Raw genomic sequence first — 21843 nt, 5'->3', positions numbered from 1 at the left:
AAAACATTTTTTGGGGGGTGGGGTGTCTCACATCGAAATGATTGGCTGAGCCTCTGGACTGAGAACAGGAAGTTAAATGTATTGAGCTCATTAGAATAGTAGTTAAGTGGAATTAGTTTCTCATAATGCATGAAGAGAATGCAGCAGGGGTGCCTGTTTCTGTGTGCCTGTTTCTGTGTGCCTGTTTCTGTGTGCCTGTTTCTGTTTGCCTGTTTCTGTGTGCCTGTTTCTGTTTGCCTGTTTCTGTGTGCCTGTTTCTGTGTGCCTGTTTCTGTGTGCCTGTTTCTGTGTGCCTGTTTCTGTGTGCCTGTTTCTGTTTGCCTGTTTCTGTGTGCCTGTTTCTGTGTGCCTGTTTCTGTGTGCCTGTTTCTGTGTGCCTGTTTCTGTGTGCCTGTTTCTGTGTGCCTGTTTCTGTGTGCCTGTTTCTGTTTGCCTGTTTCTGTGTGCCTGTTTCTGTGTGCCTGTTTCTGTGTGCCTGTTTCTGTGTGCCTGTTTCTGTGTGCCTGTTTCTGTGTGCCTGTTTCTGTGTGACTGTTTCTGTTTGCCTGTTTCTGTGTGCCTGTTTCTGTGTGCCTGTTTCTGTTTGCCTGTTTCTGTGTGCCTGTTTCTGTGTGCCTGTTTCTGTTTGCCTGTTTCTGTGTGCCTGTTTCTGTGTGCCTGTTTCTGTTTGCCTGTTTCTGTGTGCCTGTTTCTGTGTGCCTGTTTCTCTGTGCCTGTTTCTGTTTGCCTGTTTCTGTGTGCCTGTTTCTGTGTGCCTGTTTCTGTGTGCCTGTTTCTGTGTGCCTGTTTCTGTGTGCCTGTTTCTGTTTGCCTGTTTCTGTGTGCCTGTTTCTGTGTGCCTGTTTCTGTGTGCCTGTTTCTGTTTGCCTGTTTCTGTGTGCCTGTTTCTGTGTGCCTGTTTCTGTGTGCCTGTTTCTGTGTGACTGTTTCTGTTTGCCTGTTTCTGTGTGCCTGTTTCTGTGTGCCTGTTTCTGTTTGCCTGTTTCTGTGTGCCTGTTTCTGTGTGCCTGTTTCTGTTTGCCTGTTTCTGTGTGCCTGTTTCTGTGTGCCTGTTTCTGTTTGCCTGTTTCTGTGTGCCTGTTTCTGTGTGCCTGTTTCTCTGTGCCTGTTTCTGTTTGCCTGTTTCTGTGTGCCTGTTTCTGTTTGCCTGTTTCTGTGTGCCTGTTTCTGTGTGCCTGTTTCTGTTTGCCTGTTTCTGTGTGCCTGTTTCTGTGTGCCTGTTTCTGTGTGCCTGTTTCTGTGTGCCTGTTTCTGTGTGCCTGTTTCTGTGTGCCTGTTTCTGTGTGACTGTTTCTGTTTGCCTGTTTCTGTGTGCCTGTTTCTGTGTGACTGTTTCTGTTTGCCTGTTTCTGTGTAGCCAGTCAGCGTGCAGAAAGAAGCAGTCACTGTGAAGAAACAGTCAGTGTGCAGAAACAGTCAGCATGCAGAAACAGTCAGTGTGCAGAAACAGTCAGCGCGCAGAAACAGTCAGCGTGCAGAAACAGTCAGCGCGCAGAAACAGTCAGCGCGCAGAAACAGTCAGCCTGCAGAAACAGTCAGCGCGCAGAAACAGTGTGTAGAAACAGTCAGCGTGCAGAAACAGTCAGCGCGCAGAAACAGTCAGCGTGTAGAAACAGTCAGCGTGTAGAAACAGTCAGCCTGCAGAAACAGTCAGCGCGCAGAAACAGCGTGTAGAAACAGTCAGCGTGCAGAAACAGTCAGCGTGCAGAAACAGTCAGCGTGCAGAAACAGTCAGCGTGTAGAAACAGTCAGCGTGCAGAAACAGTCAGCGTGTAGAAACAGTCAGCGTGTAGAAACAGTCAGCGTGCAGAAACAGTCAGCGTGTAGAAACAGTCAGCGTGCAGAAACAGTCAGCGTGTAGAAACAGTCAGCGTGTAGAAACAGTCAGCGTGCAGAAACAGTCAGCATGTAGAAACAGTCAGCGTGCAGAAACAGTCAGCGTGCAGAAACAGTCAGCGTGCAGAAACAGTCAGCGCGCAGAAACAGTCAGCGTGCAGCGTGCAGAAACAGCGTGTAGAAACAGTCAGCGTGCAGAAACAGTCAGCGTGCAGAAACAGTCAGCGTGTAGAAACAGTCAGCGTGCAGAAACAGTCAGCGTGTAGAAACAGTCAGCGTGTAGAAACAGTCAGCGTGCAGTGAAACAGTCAGCGTGTAGAAACAGTCAGCGTGTAGAAACAGTCAGCGTGTAGAAACAGTCAGCGTGCAGAAACAGTCAGCGTGTAGAAACAGTCAGTGTGCAGAAACAGTCAGCGTGTAGAAACAGTCAGCGTGTAGAAACAGTCAGCGTGCAGAAACAGTCAGCGTGCAGAAACAGTCAGCGTGCAGAAACAGTCAGTGTGTAGAAACAGTCAGCGTGTAGAAACAGTCAGTGTGCAGAAACAGTCAGTGTGTAGAAACAGTCAGCGTGCAGAAACAGTCGGCGTGCAGAAACAGTCGGCGTGCAGAAACAGTCAGCGCGCAGAAACAGTCAGCGTGTAGAAACAGTCAGCGTGTAGAAACAGTCAGCCTGCAGAAACAGTCAGCGCGCAGAAACAGCGTGTAGAAACAGTCAGCGTGCAGAAACAGTCAGCGTGCAGAAACAGTCAGCGTGTAGAAACAGTCAGCGTGCAGAAACAGTCAGCGTGTAGAAACAGTCAGCGTGTAGAAACAGTCAGCGTGCAGAAACAGTCAGCGTGTAGAAACAGTCAGCGTGCAGAAACAGTCAGCGTGTAGAAACAGTCAGCGTGTAGAAACAGTCAGCGTGCAGAAACAGTCAGCATGTAGAAACAGTCAGCGTGCAGAAACAGTCAGCGTGCAGAAACAGTCAGCGTGCAGAAACAGTCAGCGCGCAGAAACAGTCAGCGTGCAGAAACAGCGTGTAGAAACAGTCAGCGTGCAGAAACAGTCAGCGTGCAGAAACAGTCAGCGTGTAGAAACAGTCAGCGTGCAGAAACAGTCAGCGTGTAGAAACAGTCAGCGTGTAGAAACAGTCAGCGTGCTGAAACAGTCAGCGTGTAGAAACAGTCAGCGTGTAGAAACAGTCAGCGTGTAGAAACAGTCAGCGTGCAGAAACAGTCAGCGTGTAGAAACAGTCAGTGTGCAGAAACAGTCAGCGTGTAGAAACAGTCAGCGTGTAGAAACAGTCAGCGTGCAGAAACAGTCAGCGTGCAGAAACAGTCAGCGTGCAGAAACAGTCAGTGTGTAGAAACAGTCAGCGTGTAGAAACAGTCAGTGTGCAGAAACAGTCAGTGTGTAGAAACAGTCAGCGTGCAGAAACAGTCGGCGTGCAGAAACAGTCGGCGTGCAGAAACAGTCAGCGCGCAGAAACAGTCAGCGCGCAGAAACAGTCAGCGTGCAGAAACAGTCAGCGCGCAGAAACAGTCAGCGTGCAGAAACAGTCAGCGTGCAGAAACAGTCAGCGCGCAGAAACAGTCAGCGCGCAGAAACAGTCAGCGCGCAGAAACAGTCAGCGTGTAGAAACAGTCAGCGTGCAGAAACAGTCAGCGTGTAGAAACAGTCAGTGTGCAGAAACAGTCAGCGTGTAGAAACAGTCAGCGTGTAGAAACAGTCAGCGTGCAGAAACAGTCAGCGTGCAGAAACAGTCAGCGTGCAGAAACAGTCAGTGTGTAGAAACAGTCAGCGTGTAGAAACAGTCAGTGTGCAGAAACAGTCAGTGTGTAGAAACAGTCAGCGTGCAGAAACAGTCGGCGTGCAGAAACAGTCGGCGTGCAGAAACAGTCAGCGCGCAGAAACAGTCAGCGCGCAGAAACAGTCAGCGTGCAGAAACAGTCAGCGCGCAGAAACAGTCAGCGCGCAGAAACAGTCAGCGCGCAGAAACAGTCAGCGCGCAGAAACAGTCAGCGTGCAGAAACAGTCAGCGCGCAGAAACAGTCAGCGTGCAGAAACAGTCAGCGCGCAGAAACAGTCAGCGTGCAGAAACAGCGCGTAGAAACAGTCAGCGTGCAGAAACAGTCAGCGTGCAGAAACAGTCAGCGTGTAGAAACAGTCAGCGTGCAGAAACAGTCAGCGTGTAGAAACAGTCAGCGTGTAGAAACAGTCAGCGTGCAGAAACAGTCAGCGTGTGTAGAAACAGTCAGCGTGCAGAAACAGTCAGCGTGTAGAAACAGTCAGCGTGTAGAAACAGTCAGCGTGCAGAAACAGTCAGCATGTAGAAACAGTCAGCGTGCAGAAACAGTCAGTGTGTAGAAACAGTCAGCGTGTAGAAACAGTCAGCGTGCAGAAACAGTCAGTGTGTAGAAACAGTCAGCGTGTAGAAACAGTCAGCGTGTAGAAACAGTCAGTGTGCAGAAACAGTCAGCGTGCAGAAACAGTCAGCGCGCAGAAACAGTCAGCGTGCAGAAACAGTCAGCGCGCAGAAACAGTCAGCGTGCAGAAACAGTCAGCGCGCAGAAACAGTCAGCGTGCAGAAACAGCGTGTAGAAACAGTCAGCGTGCAGAAACAGTCAGCGTGCAGAAACAGTCAGCGTGTAGAAACAGTCAGCGTGCAGAAACAGTCAGCGTGTAGAAACAGTCAGCGTGTAGAAACAGTCAGCGTGCTGAAACAGTCAGCGTGTAGAAACAGTCAGCGTGTAGAAACAGTCAGCGTGTAGAAACAGTCAGCGTGCAGAAACAGTCAGCGTGTAGAAACAGTCAGTGTGTAGAAACAGTCAGCGTGTAGAAACAGTCAGTGTGCAGAAACAGTCAGTGTGTAGAAACAGTCAGCGTGCAGAAACAGTCGGCGTGCAGAAACAGTCGGCGTGCAGAAACAGTCAGCGCGCAGAAACAGTCAGCGTGTAGAAACAGTCAGCGTGTAGAAACAGTCAGCCTGCAGAAACAGTCAGCGCGCAGAAACAGCGTGTAGAAACAGTCAGCGTGCAGAAACAGTCAGCGTGCAGAAACAGTCAGCGTGTAGAAACAGTCAGCGTGCAGAAACAGTCAGCGTGTAGAAACAGTCAGCGTGTAGAAACAGTCAGCGTGCAGAAACAGTCAGCGTGTAGAAACAGTCAGCGTGCAGAAACAGTCAGCGTGTAGAAACAGTCAGCGTGTAGAAACAGTCAGCGTGCAGAAACAGTCAGCATGTAGAAACAGTCAGCGTGCAGAAACAGTCAGCGTGCAGAAACAGTCAGCGTGCAGAAACAGTCAGCGCGCAGAAACAGTCAGCGTGCAGAAACAGCGTGTAGAAACAGTCAGCGTGCAGAAACAGTCAGCGTGCAGAAACAGTCAGCGTGTAGAAACAGTCAGCGTGCAGAAACAGTCAGCGTGTAGAAACAGTCAGCGTGTAGAAACAGTCAGCGTGCTGAAACAGTCAGCGTGTAGAAACAGTCAGCGTGTAGAAACAGTCAGCGTGTAGAAACAGTCAGCGTGCAGAAACAGTCAGCGTGTAGAAACAGTCAGTGTGCAGAAACAGTCAGCGTGTAGAAACAGTCAGCGTGTAGAAACAGTCAGCGTGCAGAAACAGTCAGCGTGCAGAAACAGTCAGCGTGCAGAAACAGTCAGTGTGTAGAAACAGTCAGCGTGTAGAAACAGTCAGTGTGCAGAAACAGTCAGTGTGTAGAAACAGTCAGCGTGCAGAAACAGTCGGCGTGCAGAAACAGTCGGCGTGCAGAAACAGTCAGCGCGCAGAAACAGTCAGCGCGCAGAAACAGTCAGCGTGCAGAAACAGTCAGCGCGCAGAAACAGTCAGCGTGCAGAAACAGTCAGCGTGCAGAAACAGTCAGCGCGCAGAAACAGTCAGCGCGCAGAAACAGTCAGCGCGCAGAAACAGTCAGCGTGTAGAAACAGTCAGCGTGCAGAAACAGTCAGCGTGTAGAAACAGTCAGTGTGCAGAAACAGTCAGCGTGTAGAAACAGTCAGCGTGTAGAAACAGTCAGCGTGCAGAAACAGTCAGCGTGCAGAAACAGTCAGCGTGCAGAAACAGTCAGTGTGTAGAAACAGTCAGCGTGTAGAAACAGTCAGTGTGCAGAAACAGTCAGTGTGTAGAAACAGTCAGCGTGCAGAAACAGTCGGCGTGCAGAAACAGTCGGCGTGCAGAAACAGTCAGCGCGCAGAAACAGTCAGCGCGCAGAAACAGTCAGCGTGCAGAAACAGTCAGCGCGCAGAAACAGTCAGCGTGCAGAAACAGTCAGCGTGCAGAAACAGTCAGCGCGCAGAAACAGTCAGCGCGCAGAAACAGTCAGCGCGCAGAAACAGTCAGCGTGCAGAAACAGTCAGCGCGCAGAAACAGTCAGCGTGCAGAAACAGTCAGCGCGCAGAAACAGTCAGCGTGCAGAAACAGCGCGTAGAAACAGTCAGCGTGCAGAAACAGTCAGCGTGCAGAAACAGTCAGCGTGTAGAAACAGTCAGCGTGCAGAAACAGTCAGCGTGTAGAAACAGTCAGCGTGTAGAAACAGTCAGCGTGCAGAAACAGTCAGCGTGTAGAAACAGTCAGCGTGCAGAAACAGTCAGCGTGTAGAAACAGTCAGCGTGTAGAAACAGTCAGCGTGCAGAAACAGTCAGCATGTAGAAACAGTCAGCGTGCAGAAACAGTCAGTGTGTAGAAACAGTCAGCGTGTAGAAACAGTCAGCGTGCAGAAACAGTCAGTGTGTAGAAACAGTCAGCGTGTAGAAACAGTCAGCGTGTAGAAACAGTCAGTGTGCAGAAACAGTCAGCGTGCAGAAACAGTCAGCGCGCAGAAACAGTCAGCGTGCAGAAACAGTCAGCGCGCAGAAACAGTCAGCGTGCAGAAACAGTCAGCGCGCAGAAACAGTCAGCGTGCAGAAACAGCGTGTAGAAACAGTCAGCGTGCAGAAACAGTCAGCGTGCAGAAACAGTCAGCGTGTAGAAACAGTCAGCGTGCAGAAACAGTCAGCGTGTAGAAACAGTCAGCGTGTAGAAACAGTCAGCGTGCTGAAACAGTCAGCGTGTAGAAACAGTCAGCGTGTAGAAACAGTCAGCGTGTAGAAACAGTCAGCGTGCAGAAACAGTCAGCGTGTAGAAACAGTCAGTGTGCAGAAACAGTCAGCGTGTAGAAACAGTCAGCGTGTAGAAACAGTCAGCGTGCAGAAACAGTCAGCGTGCAGAAACAGTCAGCGTGCAGAAACAGTCAGTGTGTAGAAACAGTCAGCGTGTAGAAACAGTCAGTGTGCAGAAACAGTCAGTGTGTAGAAACAGTCAGCGTGCAGAAACAGTCGGCGTGCAGAAACAGTCGGCGTGCAGAAACAGTCGGCGTGTAGAAACAGTCAGCGTGTAGAAACAGTCAGCGTGTAGAAACAGACAGTGTGCAGAAACAGTCAGCGTGTAGAAACAGTCAGTGTGCAGAAACAGTCAGCGTGCAGAAACAGTCAGCGTGCAGAAACAGTCAGCGTGTAGAAACAGTCAGTGTGCAGAAACAGTCAGCGTGTAGAAACAGTCAGTGTGCAGAAACAGCGTGCAGAAACAGTCAGCGTGCAGAAACAGTCAGCGTGCAGAAACAGTCAGCGTGCAGAAACAGTCAGCGTGAAGAAACAGTCAGCGTGTAGAAACAGTCAGTGTGAAGAAACAGCGTGTAGAAACAGTCAGCGTGCAGAAACAGTCAGCGTGTAGAAACAGTCAGCGTGAAGAAACAGTCAGCGTGAAGAAACAGTCAGTGTGAAGAAACAGCGTGTAGAAACAGTCAGCGTGCAGAAACAGTCAGCGTGTAGAAACAGTCAGCGTGCAGAAACAGTCAGCGTGTAGAAACAGTCAGCGTGCAGAAACAGTCAGTGTGAAGAAACAGTCAGCGTGAAGAAACAGTCAGCGTGCAGAAACAGTCAGCGTGCAGAAACAGTCAGCGTGAAGAAACAGTCAGCGTGAAGAAACAGTCAGCGTGAAGAAACAGTCAGCATGCAGAAACAGTCAGCGTGCAGAAACAGTCAGCGTGCAGAAACAGTCAGCGTGCAGAAACAGTCAGCGTGCAGAAACAGTCAGCGTGAAGAAACAGTCAGCGTGTAGAAACAGTCAGTGTGAAGAAACAGCGTGTAGAAACAGTCAGCGTGTAGAAACAGTCAGCGTGCAGAAACAGTCAGCGTGCAGAAACAGTCAGCGTGAAGAAACAGTCAGCGTGTAGAAACAGTCAGCGTGAAGAAACAGTCAGCGTGTAGAAACAGTCAGTGTGAAGAAACAGCGTGTAGAAACAGTCAGCGTGTAGAAACAGTCAGCGTGCAGAAACAGTCAGCGTGCAGAAACAGTCAGCGTGAAGAAACAGTCAGCGTGTAGAAACAGTCAGCGTGAAGAAACAGTCAGCGTGTAGAAACAGTCAGCGTGCAGAAACAGTCAGCGTGCAGAAACAGTCAGCGTGAAGAAACAGTCAGCGTGTAGAAACAGTCAGCGTGCAGAAACAGTCAGCGTGCAGAAACAGTCAGCGTGCAGAAACAGTCAGCGTGCAGAAACAGTCAGCGTGCAGAAACAGTCATTCCTAAAGGCTTCCTCCAAAAACCTTCCCAGTTAAATGATGACTGTAAAGTCGTCCACCTGGCAGAATGACATCATGATGATGTCTATCAGGGTGGGCGTTTGATTTACAGACTCTCCCATCACATGTACACTGCTATAGAAACAGAATGATATCATGATGATGTCTATCAGGGTGGGCGTTTGATTTACAGACTCTCCCATCACATGTACACTGCTATAGAAACACCACAGTCTCTCAGGGTCACAGTTCAATGAAAGGGCAGCTACTCTTGGCCTCCTGATGTGGTTCAACAGTTGTTGTGGAATTAGAACTACATTTGGTGTTTGTCCCATTTTGTGAAGTCTTGGTTGGTGAGCGGACCCCAGACCTCACAACCATAAAGGACAATGGGTTCTATTACGGATTCAAGTATTTTTAGCCAGATCCTAATTGGTATGTTGAATTTATTTTCCTTTTGATGGCATAGGAGGCCCATCTTGCCTTGTCTCTCAGATCGTTCACAGCTTTGTGGTAGTTACCTGTGGCGCTGATGTTTAGGCTGAGGTATGTATGGTTTTTTGTGTGCTCTAGGGCAACGGTGTCTAGATGGAATTTGTATTTGTGGTCCTGGTGATTGGACCTTTTTTAAAACAGCATTATGTCTTACTGAGATTTACTGTCAGGGCCCAGGTCTGACAGAATCTGTGCAGAAGATCTAGGTGCTGCTGACGACCCTTCTTGGTTGGGGACAGAAACACCAGATCATCAGTAGACATTTGACTTCAGATTCTAGTAGGGCGGGGCTTAAGCTGCAGACTGTTCTAGTGCCCTCTCCAATTCGTTGATGTATATGTTGAAGAGGGCGGGGCTTAAGCTGCAGACTGTTCTAGTGCCCTCTCCAATTCGTTGATGTATATGTTGAAGAGGGCGGAGCTTAAGCTGCAGACTGTTCTAGTGCCCTCTCCAATTCGTTGATGTATATGTTGAAGAGGGCGGAGCTTAAGCTGCAGACTGTTCTAGTGCCCTCTCCAATTCGTTGATGTATATGTTGAAGAGGGTGGGGCTTAAGCTGCATCCCTGTGTCACCCCACGGCCCTGTGGGAAGAAAAACCTCACATTTGTTGTTTGTGTACATGGGTTTCATAATGTCATGTTTTTCCCCCAACACCTCTTTCCATCAATTTGTATAGTAGACCCTCATTTCTGGTTCTCTCTGTCTCTCTGTCTCTCTTTCTCTCTGTCAATTCAATTCAAGGGCTTTATTGGCATGGGAAACATGTGTTAACATTGCCAAAGCAAGTGAGGTAGACAACATACAAAGTGAATATATAAAGTGAAAAACAACAAAAATTAACAGTAAACATTACACATACAGAAGTTTCAAAACAGTAAAGACATTACAAATGTCATATTATATATATATACAGTGTTTTAACAATGTACAAATGGTAAAGGACACTAGATAAAATAAATAAGCATAAATATGGGTGTATTTACAATGGTGTTTGTTCTTCACTGGTTGCCCTTTTCTCGTGGCAACAGGTCACAAATCTTGCTGCTGTGATGGCACACTGTGGAATTTCACCCAGTAGATATGGGAGTTTTTCAAAATTGGATTTGTTTTCGAATTCTTTGTGGATCTGTGTAATCTGAGGGAAATATGTCTCTCTAATATGGTCATACATTGGGCAGGAGGTTAGGAAGTGCAGCTCAGTTTCCACCTCATTTTGTGGGCAGTGAGCACATAGCCTGTCTTCTCTTGAGAGCCATGTCTGCCTACGGCGGCCTTTCTCAATAGCAAGGCTATGCTCACTGAGTCTGTACATAGTCAAGGCTTTCCTTAATTTTGGGTCAGTCACAGTGGTCAGGTATTCTGCCGCTGTGTACTCTCTGTGTAAGGCCAAATAGCATTCTAGTTTGCTCTGTTTTTTTGTTAATTCTTTCCAATGTGTTAAGTAGTTATCTTTTTGTTTTCTCATGATTTGGTTGGGTCTAATTGTCTGTCTCTGTCTCTCTCTCTATCTCTGTCTCTCTCTCTGTCTCTCTTTCCACCTCTCTGTCTCTCTCTCTATCTCTGTCTCTCTGTCTCTCTCTCTGTCTCTCTCTCTTTCCACCTCTCTGTCTCTCTCTCTGTCTCTCTCTCTCTCTCTCTCTCTCGCTGTCTCTCTCTCTCTCTCTGTCAACCTCTGGTGTGTTGTGTGTGTAAGTGTTGATTCTGAACATGTCTGTTTAGATCCTCTCTGAAGGTCGCGACCTCCCGGAGTGCTCTAGTCATAACAAACACACTGTTAAACCCATCAACACACCTTGAAATGTTTGTGAGAGAGCTAGCTAACCTTGTGTGTGAGAGAGAGAGCATGCTAACTGTAAGTTTGTGCGTGTGTGTGTGTGTGTGTGTGTGTGTGTGTGTGTGTGTGTGTGAGAGAGAGAGAGAACACGCGTGGTGTGTGTGTATGAGAGAGAATGCTAACCTTAACTGTGTGTGTATGTGAGAGTTAACGCATGCTAACTGTAACGGTGTGTGTGAGAGAGAGAGCATGCTAACTGTAACTGTGTGTAAGAGAGAGAGAGCATGCTAACTGTAACTGTGTGTGAGAGAGAGCATGCTAACTGTAACTGTGTGTGAGAGAGAGAGCTTGCTAACTGTAACTGTGTGTGAGAGAGAGAGAGCATGCTAACTGTAACTGTGTGTGAGAGAGAGCATGCTAACTGTAACTGTGTGTGTGTGAGAGAGAGCTTGCTAACTGTAACTGTGTTTAGAGAGAGAGAGAGCATGCTAACTGTAACTGTGTGTGAGAGAGAGCATGCTAACTGTAACTGTGTGTGAGAGAGAGCATGCTAACTGTAACTGTGTTTAGAGAGAGAGAGCATGCTAACTGTAACTGTGTGTGAGAGAGAGCATGCTAACTGTAACTGTGTGTGAGAGAGAGCATGCTAACTGTAACTGTGTGTGAGAGAGAGCATGCTAACTGTAACTGTGTGTGTGTGAGAGAGAGCTTGCTAACTGTAACTGTGTTCAGAGAGAGAGAGCATGCTAACTGTAACTGTGTGTGAGAGAGAGCATGCTAACTGTAACTGTGTGTGAGAGAGAGAGAGCATGCTAACTGTAACTGTGTGTGAGAGAGAGCATGCTAACTGTAACTGTGTGTGAGAGAGAGCATGCTAACTGTAACTGTGTGTGAGAGAGAGCATGCTAACTGTAACTGTGTGTGTGTGAGAGAGAGCTTGCTAACTGTAACTGTGTTCAGAGAGAGAGAGAGCATGCTAACTGTAACTGTGTGTGAGAGAGAGCATGCTAACTGTAACTGTGTGTGAGAGAGAGCATGCTAACTGTAACTGTGTGTGAGAGAGAGAGAGCATGCTAACTGTAACTGTATGTGAGAGAGAGCATGCTAACTGTAACTGTGTGTGAGAGAGAGCATGCTAACTGTAACTGTGTGTGTGTGAGAGAGAGCTTGCTAACTGTAACTGTGTGTGAGAGAGAGCATGCTAACTGTAACTGTGTGTGAGAGAGAGAGCATGCTAACTGTAACTGTGTGTGTGAGAGAGAGCATGCTAACTGTAACTGTGTGTGTGAGAGAGAGCATGCTAACTAACTGTGTGTGTGTGAGAGAGAGCTTGCTAACTGTAACTGTGTGTGTGAGAGAGAGCATGCTAACTGTAACTGTGTGTGAGAGAGAGAGAGAGAGAGAGAGCATGCTAACTGTAACTGTGTGTGTGAGAGAGAGCATGCTAACTGTAACTGTGTGTGTGAGAGAGAGCATGCTAACTAACTGTGTGTGTGTGAGAGAGAGCATGCTAACTGTAACTGTGTGTGTGGGAGAGAGAGAGCATGCTAACTGTAACTGTGTGTGAGAGAGAGCATGCTAACTAACTGTGTGTATGTGAGAGAGAGCATGCTAACTGTAACTGTGTGTGTGAGAGAGAGCATGCTAACTAACTGTGTGTGTGTGAGAGAGAGCATGCTAACTGTAACTGTGTGTGTGAGAGAGAGAGAGAGCATGCTAACTGTAACTGTGTGTGTGAGAGAGAGAGAGAGCATGCTAACTAACTGTGTGTGTGTGAGAGAGAGCATGCTAACTGTAACTGTGTTTAGAGAGAGAGAGCATGCTAACTGTAACTGTGTTTAGAGAGAGAGAGCATGCTAACTGTAACTGTGTTTAGAGAGAGAGCATGCTAACTGTAACTGTGTTTAGAGAGAGAGCATGCTAACTGTAACTGTGTGTGAGAGAGAGCATGCTAACTGTAACTGTGTGTGTGTGAGAGAGCATGATAACTGTAACTGTGTTTAGAGAGAGAGCATGCTAACTGTAACTGTGTGTGTGAGAGAGAGCATGCTAACTGTAACTGTGTGTGAGAGAGAGAGCATGCTAACTGTAACTGTGTGTGAGAGAGAGCATGCTAACTGTAACTGTGTGTGAGAGAGAGAGCATGCTAACTGTAACTGTGTGAGAGAGCATGCTAACTGTAACTGTGTGTGTGTGAGAGAGAGCATGCTAACTGTAACTGTGTGTGTGAGAGAGAGAGCATGCTAACTGTAACTGTGTGTGTGTGAGAGAGAGCATGCTAACTGTAACTGTGTGCGAGAGAGAGCATGCTAACTGTAACTGTGTGTGTGAGAGAGAGAGCATGCTAACTGTAACTGTGTGAGAGAGAGCATGCTAACTGTAACTGTGTGTGTGTGAGAGAGAGCATGCTAACTGTAACTGTGTGTGTGTGAGAGAGAGCATGCTAACTGTAACTGTGTGCGAGAGAGAGCATGCTAACTGTAACTGTGTGTGTGAGAGAGAGCATGCTAACTGTAACTGTGTGTGTGTGAGAGAGAGCATGCTAACTGTAACTGTGTTTAGAGAGAGAGCATGCTAACTGTAACTGTGTGTGTGTGAGAGAGAGCATGCTAACTGTAACTGTGTGTGAGAGAGAGCATGCTAACTGTAACTGTGTGTGAGAGAGAGAGAGCATGATAACTGTAACTGTGTGTGTGAGAGAGAGCATGCTAACTAGTAACTGTGTGTGTGTGAGAGAGAGCATGCTAACTGTAACTGTGTGTGAGAGAGAGCATGCTAACTGTAACTGTGTGAGAGAGAGAGCATGGTAACTGTAACTGTGTGTGTGTGAGAGAGAGAGCATGCTAACTGTAACTGTGTGTGTGTGAGAGAGAGCATGCTAACTGTAACTATGTGTTCCAGGATGATGTGATGATGCCTCAGCGAATACATCTCCAATACGAGGCCTGCCTCTTCAACTCTACCTCTGTAAGTACTACTGTCTGTCTAGAGCCCAGGGAGTACAGCTCTAGTCTGATGAGTCATCCCTCCCTCTAGAGCCCAGGGAGTACAGCTCTAGTCTGATGAGTTATCCCTCCCTCTAGAGCCCAGGGAGTACAGCTCTAGTCTGATGAGTTATCCCTCCCTCTAGAGCCCAGGGAGTACAGCTCTAGTCTGATGAGTTATCCCTCCCTCTAGAGCCCAGGGAGTACAGCTCTAGTCTGATGAGTTATCCCTCCCTCTAGAGCCCAGGGAGTACAGCTCTAGTCTGATGAGTTACCCCTCCCTCTAGAGCCCAGGGAGTACAGCTCTAGTCTGATGAGTTATCCCTCCCTCTAGAGCCCAGGGAGTACAGCTCTAGTCTGATGAGTTATCCCTCCCTCTAGAGCCCAGGGAGTACAGCTCTAGTCTGATGAGTTATCCCTCCCTCTAGAGCCCAGGGAGTACAGCTCTAGTCTGATGAGTTACCCCTCCCTCTAGAGCCCAGGGAGTACCGCTCTAGTCTGATGAGTTATCCCTCCCTCTAGAGCCCAGGGAGTACAGCTCTAGTCTGATGAGTTATCCCTCCCTCTAGAGCCCAGGGAGTACAGCTCTAGTCTGATGAGTTATCCCTCCCTCTGTCCATCTCCTCCCTCCTCTCCATTTCCTCCCTCCATATCTCCATCCATCTCTTCCCTCCATATCTCCATCTATCTCCTCTCGCTCTTTCTCCTTATCCTCCCTGCCTCTCTCCATCTCCTCTCTTCCTCTCCTCCCTCCCACTCTCCTCTCTCCATCTCATCATCTCCTCCCTCTCTCCATCTCCCTCTTATCCTTCCCTCTCTCCTCCCTCTCTCCATCTCTTCCTTCCCTCTCTCCTCCCTCTCTCCATCTCTTCCCTCCCTCTCTCCATCTCACTCCCTCCCTCTCACTCCCTCCCTCTCTCTCTCCACCTCCCTCCCTCTCTCTCCACCTCCCTCCCTCTCTCTCCACCTCCCTCCCTCTCTCTCCACCTCCCTCCCTCTCTCTCTCCACCTCCCTCCCTCTCTCTCCATCTCCCTCCCTCTCTCTCTCCATCTCTCCATCTCCCTCCCTCTCTATCTCCTCCCTCTCTCCATCTCTCCATCTCCCTCCCTCTCTCTCCATCTCCCTATCTCCCTCCCTCCCTCTCTCTCCATCTCCCTCCCCCTCTCTCTCCCATCTCCACCTCCCTCCCTCTCTCTCTCCACCTCCCTCCCCCTCTCTCTCCATCTCCCTCCACCTCCCTCCCTCTCTCTCTCCACCTCCCTCCCTCTCTCTCCATCTCCCTCCCTCTCTCTCTCCATCTCCCTCCCTCTCTCTCTCCATCTCCCTCCCTCTCTCTCCATCTCCCTCCCTCTCTCTCCGTCTCCCTCCCTCTCTCTCTCCATCTCCCTCCCTCTCTCTCTCTCCATCTCCCTCTCTCTCTCTCCATCTCCCTCCCTCTCTCTCTCTCCATCTCTCCATCTCCCTCCCTCTCCATCTACCCCCCTTCGTCCCTCTCTCTCTCTCCATCCCTCCATCTCCCCATCCCTCCCTCTCTCCCTCCTGCTCTCCCTGTCTCCTCTAAATGATCATAACAGACAGGAAAACTTTAACATTCTGTATGTCCGGAGTTCCTCACATTCCTTCTGTCCTGTGCACTGGGGTCGTGTTTCTGGTAGAGTGGTGTGGGTGGGTGTATATTAAGGTGTGTCTCAGTGTGAGCTGTGGGATTACAGGCTAAAGGTTAGGGAGTCATGTGTAGTAGGTGAGGGAGAGTTGCAGGAGATGGTGGGGGGGTGGCTAGAGAGAGAGGGACCGAGAGATAATAGAGAGAGAGAGAGACAGAGAGATAATAGAGAGAGAGAGGGACTGAGAGATAACAGACAGAGAGATAATAGAGAGAGAGGGGGACCGAGAGATAATAGAGAGAGAGAGAGACAGAGAGATAATAGAGAGAGAGGGACCGAGAGATAATAGAGAGAGAGAGACAGAGAGATAATAGAGAGACAGAGAGATAATAGAGAGACAGAGAGATAATAGAGAGACAGAGAGATAATAGAGAGACAGAGAGATAATAGAGACAGAGAGATAATAGAGAGAGAGAGATAAAAGAGAGCGAGAGAGACAGAGAGATAATAGTGAGACAGAGAGATAATAGTGAGACAGAGAGATGACAGAGAGATAATAGAGAGACAGAGAGAGTGAATGGGGAAAAAGGTAAGTAAGGCCATGTGGTTTTCTCTGCTTATTTGCCCTTTGAACTGTGTGGGTGTGCAGCAGACAGGGTGTAGAGAGGAAATGAGAGGGATTGGTTCAGCTATGTGGAATAATAATATGGGTTCACTTTAGGGTTGTTTTACATCTCCACTGGTAGATCATTCCTCTCTGTCTGTCTGGTAGATCATTCCTCTCCATCTGTCTGGTAGATCATTCCTCTGTCTGGTAGATCATTCCTCTCTATCTGTCTGGTAGATCATTCCTCTCCATCTGTCTGGTAGATCATTCCTCTCCATCTGTCTGGTAGATCATTCCTCTCCATCTGTCTGGTAGATCATTCCTCTGTCTGGTAGATCATTCCTCTCCATCTGTCTGGTAGATCATTCATCTGTCTGGTAGATCATTCCTCTCTATCTGTCTGGTAGATCATCTGTCTGGTAGATCATTCCTCTCTATCTGTCTGGTAGATCATTCCTCTGTCTGGTAGATCAATCCTCTCCATCTGTCTGGTAGATCATTCCTCTGTCTGGTAGATCATTCCTCTCTGTCTGGTAGATCATTCCTCTCCATCTGTCTGGTAGATCAATCCTCTCCATCTGTCTGGTAGATCAATCCTCTCCATCTGTCTGGTAGATCAATCCTCTCCTTCTGTCTGGTAGATCATTCCTCTCCTTCTGTCTGGTAGATCATTCCTCTCCATCTGTCTGGTAGATCATCCCTCTCCATCTGTCTGGTAGATCATTCCTCTCCATCTGTCTGGTAGATCATTCCTCTCCATCTGTCTGGTAGATCATTCCTCTGTCTGGTAGATCAATCCTCTCCATCTGTCTGGTAGATCATTCCTCTCCATCTGTCTGGTAGATCATTCCTCTCCATCTGTCTGGTAGATCATTCCTCTCCATCTGTCTGGTAGATCATTCCTCTCCATCTGTCTGGTAGATCATTCCTCTCCATCTGTCTGGTAGATCATTCCTCTGTCTGGTAGATCAATCCTCTCCATCTGTCTGGTAGATCATTCCTCTCCATCTGTCTGGTAGATCATTCCTCTCCATCTGTCTGGTAGATCATTCCTCTGTCTGGTAGATCATTCCTCTCTGTCTGGTAGATCATTCCTCTCCATCTGTCTGGTAGATCATTCCTCTCCATCTGTCTGGTAGATAAAATACGAAAAAATAAACTAAAGCAATTTTTTTTTTTAAGTAACACAATACAATTACATGACAACAATGTGGCTGTATACAGGGGGTACCGGTAACGAGTCAATGTGCGGGGGTGCAGGTTAGTTGAGGTAATTTGTAAAGTGACTATGCATAGTCTTCCTCTGACACCGCCTATTATAAAGGTCCTGGATTGAAGTAAGCTTGGCCCCAGTGATGTACTGGGCCGTACGCACTACCCTCTGTAGCGCCTTACGGTCAGATGCTGAGCAGTTGCCATACTGGCCGGTGATCCAACCGGTCAGAATGCTCTCGATGGTGCAGCTGTAGGACTTTTTTGAGGATCTGGGGACTTTAAGTCTCCTGGGGAGGGGGAAGGTGTTGTCTTCCCCTCTTCACAAATGTCTTGGTCTGTTTGGACCATGGCAGTTGGAGATGTTATCTCACGACCCACTCCACTACAGACCCATTGATGTTAATGGGGGCCTGCCCTCCTTTTCCTGTATTTCAGATCAGCTCCTCCTTCTTGCTCACATTGAGGGAGAGGTTGTTGTCCTGGTACCACACTGCCAGGTCTCTGACCACCTCCCTATTGGCTGTCTCATCGTTGTCAGTGAACAGGCCTACCACTGTTATGTCGTCAGCAAACTTAATGATGGTGTTGGAGTCGTGCCTGGCCACGCAGTAGTGGGTGAACAGGGAGTACAGGAGGGGACTGAGCACACACCCCTGAGGTTCCCCAGGGTTGATGATCAGAGCGGCACATGTGTTGTTGCCTACCCTTACCATCTGGGGGCGGCCCATCTGGAAGTCCAGGATCCAGTTGCAGAAGGAGGTGTTTAGTCCCAGGGTCCTTATATTAGTGATGAGCTTTGAGGGCACTATGAGGGCATTCTCACATAGGTGTTCCTTTTGTCCAGGTGGAAAAGGGCAGTGTGGAGTGTGATTGAGATTGTGTCATCTGTGGATCTGTTGGGGTAGTATGCGATTTGGAGTGGGTCTAGTGGGTCTAGTTTCCGGCATGGTGTTGTTGTGAGCCATGAACAGCCTTTCAAAGCACTTCCTGGCTACAGACGTGAGCGCTACGGCGGGTAATCATTTAGGCAGGTTACCTTCGCTTCCTTGGGCACAGGGACTATGGTGGTCTGCTTGAAACATGTAGGTATTACAGACTCAGACAGGGAGAGGTTGAAAATGTCAGTGAAGACACTTGCCAGTTCATCCGTGCATGCTTTGAGTACACGTCCTGGTAATCCGTCTGGCCACGCGGCTTTGTGAATGTTGACCTGTTTAAAAGTCTTGCTCACATCGGCTACGGAGAGCTTGATCACACAGTCGTCCGGAACAGCTGGTGCTCTCATGCACGCTTAAGTGTTGCTTGCCTCAAAGCGAGCATAAAAGGCATTTAGCTCGTCTGGTGAGGCTCGCTTCACTGGGCAGCTCGCGGCTGGGTTTCCCTTTGTAGTTCGTAATATTTTTCAAGCCCTGCCACATCAGACGAGCGTCAGAGCCGGTGTAGTAGGCTATTGACAAATAGACACACACCCCCGCCGCTCGTCTTAACAGACGGCGTTTCTCTGTCCTGCTGATGCATGGAGAAGAAGGAGAAGCCAGCCATCTCTTTATTATCCTTCTCATTCAGCCACGTCTCGGTGAAACATAAGATATTACAGTTTTTAATGTCCCTTTGGTAGGAAAGTCTTAATCGTAGGTTGTCCAGTTTGTTTTCCAATGATTGCACGTTGGCCAGTAATACGGAGGGAAGTGGTGGTTTACCTACTCGTCTGCGAATTTCATCTCTCTGGTGGATCATTAGGATGCAGAACAGAAGAAGCATTCATCTTTGTATTTTTCTCTTACATTTTCCTCTCTGTTCCTCTCTTTCTCTCTCTATCCTTTCTAACCCCCCCTGTCTGTCTCGCTCTGTCTGTCTCGCTCTGTCGGTCTCTCTTTGTCTCTCTCTCTCTCTCTATGTCTCTCTTGGTGTGTTTCTCTCTAGCCCTCCCTCTTTGTCTCTTCCATAAATCATGTGTGGTTTGTTTGTGTGTGAGTGTCTGTGTTGATCACATGTATCTAGTAGATCACTAAGAGATGTCTGTGTTTCTCTCAGTTGATTGGCTGTCAGGTCCGCAGGGATCCAGAGGGATCTACTGAGCGCTACACACGCTGGATCAACAACATCAGCCAGGATCAACTCAGCACCCAGGTAACACACACTCAGTGTGTGTGTGTGGGGGGGGGGGTCGCGTGCCAGGCAGTGACCATGTCCGATGGAAACAGGATGGAGCCTGCAGTTTCCACACACACACACACACACACACACACCAGAGGAAACAGGAGGACCACTTGTGTAAAATTCCAGAATTATTTTACCTACATTTGTGTGTGTGACAGAGAGAGAGATGACTCCTGGCTTTAGGATGGGCTGGTATTAGAGGTCGACCGATTAGGATTTTTCAACGCCGAGACCGATTATTGGAGGACCAAAAAAGCCGATACCGATTATTGGAGGACCAAAAAAAAAGCTGATGCCGATTATTGGAGGACCAAAAAAAAGCCGATGCCGATTATTGGAGGACCAAAAAAAGCCGATACCGGTTATTGGAGGGCCAAAAAAGCCGATACCGATTATTGGAGGACCAAAAAAGCCGATACCGATTATTGGAGGACCAAAAAAGCCGGTACCGATTATTGGAGGACCAAAAAGCCGAGACCGATTATTGGAGGACCAAAAAAGCCGAGACCGATTATTGGAGGACCAAAAAGCCGAGACCGATTATTGGAGGACCAAAAAAGCCGAGACCGATTATTGGAGGACCAAAAAAGCCGAGACCGATTATTGGAGGACCAAAAAGCCGAGACCGATTATTGGAGGACCAAAAAAGCCGAGACCGATTATTGGAGGACCAAAAAAGCCGGTACCGATTATTGGAGGACCAAAAAAGCTGATTAATTGGCCGCTTTTATTTATTTATTTGTATTTGTAATAATGACAATTACAACAACACTGAATGAACACTTATTTTAACTTAACATAATACATCAATAAAATCCATTGAGCCTCAAATAAATAATGAAACATGTTCAATTTGGTTTAAATAATGCAAAAACAAAGTGTTGGAGAAGAAAGTAAAAGTGCAATATGTGCTATGTAAGAAAGCTAAAGTTTCAGTTCCTTGCTCATAACATGAGAACATATGAAAGCTGTTTGTTCCTTTTAGCATGAGTCTTCAATATTCCCAGGTAAGAAGTTTTAGGTTGTAGTTATTATAGGAATTATAGGACTATTTCTCTCTATACCATTTGTATTTCCTTTACCTTTGACTATTGGATGTTCTAATAGGCACTTTAGTATTGCCCATGTAACAGTAAAGCTTCCGTCCCTCTCCTCGCTCCTACCTGGGCTCGAACCAGGAACACAACAACAACAGCCACCCTCGAAGCAGCATTGCCCATGCAGAGCAAGGGAAACAACCACAGGCCCAGAGTGAGTGACGTTTGAAACGCTATTAGCGCGCGCTAACTAGCTAGCTATTTCACTTCGGTTACACCAGCCTCATCTCGGGAGTTGATGGGCTTGAAGTCATAAACAGCGCAATGCTTGATGCACAAAGTGCTGTTTTGAATGAATGTTTACGCGCCTGCTTCTGCCTACCACCGCTCAGTCAGTACTTAGATACTTGTATGCTCAGTCAGATTATATGCAACGCAGGACACACTAGATAATATCTAGTAATATCGTCAACCATGTGTAGTTAACTAGTGATTATGATTGATTGTTTTTTATAAGATAAGTTTAATGCTATCTAGCAACTTACCTTGGCTTACTGCATTCGCGTAACAGGTAGTCTCCTTGTAGAGTGCAACGAGAGAGAGGCAGGTCTTTATTGCGTTGGACTAGTTAACTGTAAGGTTGCAAGATTGGATCCCCCAAGCTGACAAGGTGAAAATCTGTCGTTCTGCCCCTGAACAGGCAGTTAACCCACCGTTCCTAGGCCGTCGTTGTAAATAAGAATTAGTTCTTAACTGACCTGCCTAGTTAAATAAAGGTATAAAAATAAAAAAAATCGGCGTCCAAAATACCAATTTCCTATTGTTATGAAAATTTGAAATCGGCCCTAATTAATCAGCCATTCCGATTAATCGGTTGACCTCTAGCTGGTATCGCGCAAAGATTCCGGTTGGAAGATTCCCGGAATCAGGAGAGAATATTAATCTTCCAACCAGGATTTCTGTAAAACCTGGGAATTTTCTGAAAGTTTGCTGAATTTTGCAAGCCTAAATACTTGAGTGGAAAGTAAAGCTCTGTGATTCAGCTCTGACTCAGGGAGAGGAAAGTAGAGCTCTGTGATTCAGCTCTGACTCAGGGAGAGGAAAGTAGAGCTCTGTGATTCAGCTCTGACTCAGGGAGAGGAAAGTAAAGCTCTGTGATTCAGCTCTAACTCAGTGAGGGGAACGTAAAGCTCTGTGATTCAGCTCTAACTCAGTGAGGGGAACGTAAAGCTCTGTGATTCAGCTCTAACTCAGGGAGAGGAAAGTAAAGCTCTGTGATTCAGCTCTGACTCAGGAGAGGAAAGTAGAGCTCTGTGATTCAGCTCTAACTCAGTGAGGGGAACGTAAATCTCTGTGATTCAGCTCTAACTCAGTGAGGGGAACGTAAAGCTCTGTGATTCAGCTCTGACTCAGGGAGAGGAAAGTAGAGCTCTGTGATTCAGCTCTAACTCAGGGAGAGGAAAGTAAAGCTCTGTGATTCAGCTCTAACTCAGGGAGAGGAACGTAGAGCTCTGTGATTCAGCGCTAACTCAGGGAGAGGAACGTAGAGCTCTGTGATTCAGTGCAGTCCTGTCGTCT

At 47.8% G+C, this 21843-nt stretch overlaps 1 protein-coding gene across 7 annotated transcripts in view; it reads left to right on the top strand.

Moving 5' to 3' along the window:
• Positions 1–21843, top strand: part of b3gntl1 (UDP-GlcNAc:betaGal beta-1,3-N-acetylglucosaminyltransferase-like 1) — a 54625-nt gene that overhangs the window by 6470 nt on the left and 26312 nt on the right. For 6 of the 7 annotated variants that reach the window (XM_042314546.1, XM_042314548.1, XM_042314545.1 and 3 more), the window contains 2 exons: positions 13559–13624; positions 19103–19198. In XM_042314546.1, coding sequence (XP_042170480.1) covers positions 13559–13624; positions 19103–19198 — 162 coding nt within the window. The remainder of the gene's footprint in view (positions 1–13558; positions 13625–19102; positions 19199–21843) is intronic. The other variant, XM_042314549.1, reaches the window with a different exon arrangement.

Source organism: Oncorhynchus tshawytscha, unplaced genomic scaffold (assembly GCF_018296145.1).
Source record: "Oncorhynchus tshawytscha isolate Ot180627B unplaced genomic scaffold, Otsh_v2.0 Un_contig_5561_pilon_pilon, whole genome shotgun sequence".
Taxonomy (NCBI): domain Eukaryota; kingdom Metazoa; phylum Chordata; class Actinopteri; order Salmoniformes; family Salmonidae; genus Oncorhynchus; species Oncorhynchus tshawytscha.
Note: the sequence above shows the minus strand (reverse complement) of the source record. Positions and strands in the feature narration are given on the sequence as shown.